The sequence below is a fragment of the Monoraphidium neglectum genome (assembly GCF_000611645.1).
Source record: "Monoraphidium neglectum strain SAG 48.87 unplaced genomic scaffold scaffold03820, whole genome shotgun sequence".
NCBI classification, from domain to species: domain Eukaryota; kingdom Viridiplantae; phylum Chlorophyta; class Chlorophyceae; order Sphaeropleales; family Selenastraceae; genus Monoraphidium; species Monoraphidium neglectum.
The window spans coordinates 1-5,574 of record NW_014009809.1 but is presented as its reverse complement, the minus strand read 5'-3'; the positions used below and the strand labels follow the sequence as shown (position 1 = coordinate 5,574).

At 65.1% G+C, this 5,574-nt stretch overlaps 1 protein-coding gene across 1 annotated transcript; it reads right to left on the bottom strand.

Annotated features, from left to right (window-relative positions):
• Positions 1-182: 182 nt before the first annotated feature.
• On the bottom strand, positions 183-2,214 carry MNEG_13429 (Flagellar WD repeat-containing protein Pf20; the record flags this gene model as incomplete). Its single annotated transcript, XM_014038099.1, has 7 exons — positions 183-308; positions 557-602; positions 779-864; positions 1,110-1,239; positions 1,460-1,529; positions 1,785-1,864; positions 2,048-2,214. The coding sequence occupies 7 exons, from the start codon at positions 2,212-2,214 to the stop codon at positions 183-185; spliced, it is 705 nt and encodes a 234-aa protein (XP_013893553.1).
• Positions 2,215-5,574: the final 3,360 nt, after the last annotated feature.

Genomic DNA, 5,574 nt, shown 5'->3' with positions numbered 1-5,574 from the left:
CCCCTCCTCCGCCCCCGGTGTGCTTCACGACAGCCCTGCCTCCCAGGATGCACAGCCTTGCCACCAGGGCTTGTCATGAAGTCGTAGCCCTTTCTCAATCAACGCATGTACAATCACCGACCCCATGGACACGCACCCCCCTCCCCCCGCCTCATGCACACTTGGGTGGATGTGCCACACCCTCACCCCTGCCCCACCTTTGCCGCCATCTTGTCGCGCTCCAGCACCGCCAGCATCTTCTCCTTCATGGCCGCCTCATACTTGCGCTTCAACTCAAGGATGGTCGGCTCATACTTGCCGTAGTGCGCCTGCAGACAATTGTCGTGTCGCAGTCGTGAGAGAGGCAGGGGACCGCTTGCAAGTAAGTGAGCTAAGGGACGGCATGTTAAAAGCGCGCGGGTCCCGGCAAGCGCCTTGCTTCCTGCTGCTTGCTTGGTAGCTTTTGTGGGGGCCGAGCTGCCGGTGACGGTGCTGAGCTCGGTCGCCGCGGCCACGCAGGGGCCGTGCGCGCCTTGAGCCGTTTGATGTCGGTTATGAGGCGGTTCTTCTCCTGGACCACGCGCTTGTGGTGCATGCGGTGGAAGTCGCGCTCCTTGCGGAACCTGCGCGTTTTCAAGGGGCCGAGCGCAACACCGCGCCGGCGCGGGGCACGCAGCAGAGCAGTTTGTCACACCAGTGGATCATCAACCCGCACGCGCTGCAACCTTGCATTGCTCCAGCTGGGCGCTGCCGTGTTTCACGCAGGCCACACCGCCCGCCAGCTCGCCGGCCAGCTCACTTGTCCCATGTCGCGCTGGCGCGGGCCGCCACCTCCTGCGCCGCCACCAGCTCGTGGCGCAGTGACCCCAGCTCCTCCTCCAGCTCCTGCACGTGAGCCGCCAGGTGAGTCTGAACCTAAAGCCTGGTGTACCCTTTGCAACAAACGTGCCACTGCAGCTGGCAGCAGCTGCCATGTGTGGGGCTGCCCCCCGGCCGGCTGCCACTCATGCTGCGACACTCCAAAGTCGGCCAGGCAAGCGGCCCTGTGCAGTGTTAGCAGGAGTCATCCGGTGCCGCTCTCAGCAGCTCTGCAGCGGCGGCCTGCGCTACCTGAGCCTAGCACAGCTTACCCCGTTGCGCATGTACACGTCTGGCATGCTGGTGGCGAGGCCCCCAAGGCGCCCCGTGGCCTTCAGCTCATACCACTCGGCCTCAAACGCCTCGGCCGTCCGCGCCAGGCCCGCCTTGGCGCAGAAATTGCTGCGCGTTTTGTAGCACATGGGTCGGAGAGGGCGCCCAATCCCATGGCGCCGTGGTGCGTCAGAAAGGCTCCCCTGGGCTGCAGGGGCCGCAGCAAACGCAGTCCCCTCACAACAGCGAGCGCGCATGCAGATTGTGATTGCGCCTGCCACAACTGCTTGCAGCAAGCACACAGCCACGTCGACACTGCGGCGCAGCACCAGGTGGTACCCCTGCCCACCGTATGACGTCATCAATGACCTCCGGCCGCCGCGTCACTTTTCCTGGCAGCGCCGCGGGCTTTGACGCCCCTGCGCTGCCGGCCCCGTCCTGCTGGGCAGCACCGTGGGTTGCGACCCTCGTTTTTTATGCTTTCAGTGGTCCAACGGCGCACTGCTGAGTGCGCTTCTCCAACGCATGCACAGTTGGGCAAGGACTTGCAACTGCTCGACACGCCTGGCAAGCAAACCCCATGCTGTGAGCCATGGCACGCGGCTGGGGGCTGCGTCTGTTGCATGCGCTCGCTGCGCTTCACCCCGTTGCAGTCCTTCGCGGAGTGCATGCACTTGCCTTCGAGGTGGTGAGGGCCTGCAGGCTGCGCATGGCGGCATCCAGGTCCTCGCTGATGTCATCCTCCTCGGGTTCGCTGTGGGGCGGGGCCACATGAGCCGCTGGCACATGTTTCCAAACTGGGCGTAACGGTCCATGCCATCACACACATTCGCTTGTCGTAGCACATGCAGCCAGTGGTGCCCTCATGGTGTTGTGGCGGCATGCTCATGGGGCCCTTGGCTGCGCGCATGGTTTGTCTCAACCCTGAGGAGCTCACCTAACGACCTCCACTTCTTCATACTCAAAGTCATCGTCCGACTCATCGAGCAGCGGGTCCGCTGCCGCTGCTGCCGCCTCTGCTGCCGCTGCAACTGCAGGCGTGTTCCCACTGAGCGACACACCACGTGACACCGCCCCTGAGGTGGTACCGGACGTCCCTTCCATATTCGTTAGCTGTCTAATAGACAGGCCCGCACTCTGGAGAAGCGAGGTCAAACAGTCGTCGCCACCCGCTGCGGCAGAGAGAATGACATGTGCTGTTTCAGAATAATTTGATCGACTGTTACAATTGAAATGCTCCGACGCGAAGTTCTAGATCACATGAGTGATCAAAATCCGTGCGTCCCTTGGGCACATATGAAACTCTTGCAGTACCAGATAAATACTAGCAAAGCTTACTACAGGGTGATGGATCGCACACCACCATCATCTGCTTGACAGATGCTGCTACAATTACTGATGAGCCACTACTGTCTTGAGCGAGGGGTGGCCGACTCGGTCAGCGCGCGGTTCAGTGTTTTCGGCACGTTGCAGCACCTGCAATGTCTAGGCGTTGCATAACCGCGGTGCTCCTCAAGAAGGTCCGAACGCAGGTAGTCGTGCTGAGCCCCACAAAGCGTCTGCACTTGGTGGAGCCAGCACGACAAGAGCAAAGTTTGGAGCCTGGGCAGACATGCCCCCTTTGAGACACAGGTACTTTGAACGCCAGTACGTGAGCGGCGCCGCATCAAGGACAGATCGAGCGTCCCAAGAGTGCTGCTCCCAGGCCGCATGGGACGGCACATACGTGGTCAACTCTGCAAGCGAGCCGCGCCAGCCCGGGGTTGGTGGCACGTATGTCCCACTTTTGCTTTCACCTGAGTAGCCCGACTTATTCAAGCACCAGAACTGCAAGACTGTCAGCCCGGCCAGGGCATCCCGCCGGATGTGTTGAGCTCGACTCCAGGATCGTGCCCTGCCACGGCGGTTTCAACTCGCCACAGATTCATAGCGGCCGCCCATTGCCGCAGCACACACGATTGCACCATGTACATCACCCATCTGAATACTTTACAGCCCATTCATCGACGCTGAATCCGTTGTGGGGTGTCGTCCCTCTTCAAAGTTGGCGCGCATTCTCACATAGCGCAACAGGACCGTCTCACAATCATAACACACGCTGAAATTTTCGAGCGATCCTACACCTCATACCTTCAAAAGCTAATTTTCCCGCTGTTCGACCCGCCCGATCTAGCATCCCATGATCTGTGGCGTATGAGACACCCGCTCTGTGCCTGAGCAGCCCGAGGAGCAAGCTGGCAGCTTGTAGGCCGACGGCGGGCCGGGTGGCGGCGGCGGGGGATCGGCAATTGGCGCCGCGCCAAGCGCTGCGAACACAGCGTGGTTTGCGAAGGCGATGCACGGCTTCTCGCTCGACCCGGATGTGGACGACAGCCCCGCCAAGCCCCTTCCAAAGCCGCGGTTGGAGGCGGAGAACGGGTGGGTGCACGTGCGGGCCACGATTTGGAGGCTCACTGCCCTCCCAATCAACAACGCTTGCAACTGGCGCATCCATCCGCCAGCCAAGCTCTTCTCACGCATCCCATGCTTTCAAAACCTTTGCTTGCTCTCCTACCAGGCCGCAGGGCCATGCGGGGCATGGCAGCAAGCGGCAAAAGCTTGAGGAGGGTTTTCCCGCCCCTGCAGGTGAGGACCAAGGGCGATTTGTTGAGGGCCTTGAAATGTTAATACCAGGGCTTTGCCACGGCGCATGCCACCACGAATGCGTCGCGCAGACTCTCTGAGTTGGCCGTTGCCTTGTTTGGTTTGCAGGGGCGGTTGCGCGGCCGCTATCAACACGCAACGGCGGAGGGAGCGGTGGCGGCAGCGGAGGCGGCGGCATCGCTGCCGTCGAAGGCCGTGCAGAGGGGGCGCAGCAGCAGGAGCAGCAGCAGCAGCAGCAGCAGCAGCAGCAGCAGCAGCAGCAGCAGCAGCAGCAGCAGCAACTACAGCAACGCCTGCAGCAAGAGCAGCCTCATCATGATGGGCAGCAGCCAACGGCGGAGCAGGCAGCCGAGCTCGCCGCCGAGGCGCCTGCTGCTGCGGCTGCCACGCCTGCTGGCCCCTCGCCTGCAGCCGTGCTGCAACAGCCAGACCAGGCCGCCGCAGCGCCCTGCAGCCAGGCCACCCAGCCCTTCAGCCAGCCGACCAGCGTCTGCGACAACATCGCTGCCGCCCAGGCCAGCCAGCCGCCGGCGCCCCCTGCTGGGCTGGCACTGAGCGCACCCCGCATTGGGGCGGGCGGCGAGCAGCTGCCGCAGGCGCTGCAGGAGAGCAGCTCTGGTGTGAAGGGCCGCGGCGGCGCTGCAGCGGCGACGGCTGTGGCGGGTGGCCCATTGGCGGGCGGTGCGGCTGCTGCTGGCCCAGGCAGCAAGCCTGTTGGTGGCAAGGGCGTAGAGGCCGGCGGCAGGCAGCTGAAGCAGGCAAGGCTGTCTTTTGACAGGCGCCTGGAGGCCGCTGAGTTACCGCCCGCAAAGCAGCACGCCAAAAAGCAGCAGCAGCAGCAGCAGCAGCAGCAGCAGCAGCTGCAGCCCGAAAGGGGGGACGAGCAGCAGGAGCCAGCCAGCGCCGCAGCCGCTGGGCTTCCGGGTGTGACCGCCTCAGCCGCGGCAAAGGCGCCGCCGGCCCAGCAAGGGCGAAAGCCGGCCGGAGGGCAGCAGCGGACACTTTTTGGCGGCGTCGTCCCTCCAAAACCGGCCGCCAAGGGGCGCAAGAAGCGGCAACAACAGCAGGAGCAGCAGCGGGAAGAGCAGGAACAGGAGCAGCAGCAGCAGCAGCAGGCGGAGGAGCTGCCACAAGAACACAATCTGCAGCACGAGGAGGAGAACGACGGGGATGAGGCCGACAGAGGGCTCATCGGGGGCGGCGCGCGGTTGAGAGAGGGACCGGCCGACCAGGGAGCCCAGGAGGAGGAGGCGGCCTCAGATGGCGACGACGACGACTTCCAGCCGCCCAAACGCGGCGCTCGCGCCGCACCCGACGCCGCGGCATCCGCCGCGGGCTGCCGAGGCGGGGCGGGCGGCAGGGGCCGCGGCAGAGCGCGAGGAGGCCGAGGCGGCGTCAGTGGGCGTGGGCGCGGGCGCGGGAAGCGCAAGGCCCCGGTTGCGAACAGCGGCGAGGCGGTGGCTGCTGAGGCGAGTGCAGACGCAGGCGCCGCGGCGGAAGCAGAAGGGGCCGAGGCGGCTGCGAAGCGCAGGCGCAGCTGCTGCGCCGAGGCGGCCGTGGGTGGAGCAGGGCCGGGCCCGTGCGAGGGCGGCGGTGGCGGCGACGGGGGTGGCGATCGCCTGCCAGTAGACCTAACAGGAGGCGACGAGGCGGAGGCGCCCCTCACCGCTGCTGCCACTGCTGTTGAAGCGCCAGGGCCCAACCCTGCCAGCCAGGCTGCCGCCGCGGAGCAGTTTCGGCGCCTGTTCGCGCCCAGCGCGGGCGCCGCCGCTGGCGCTGGCGCGGGCGCGGCGGCCGGCGGCGGGCGCGGCAGGGGCAGAG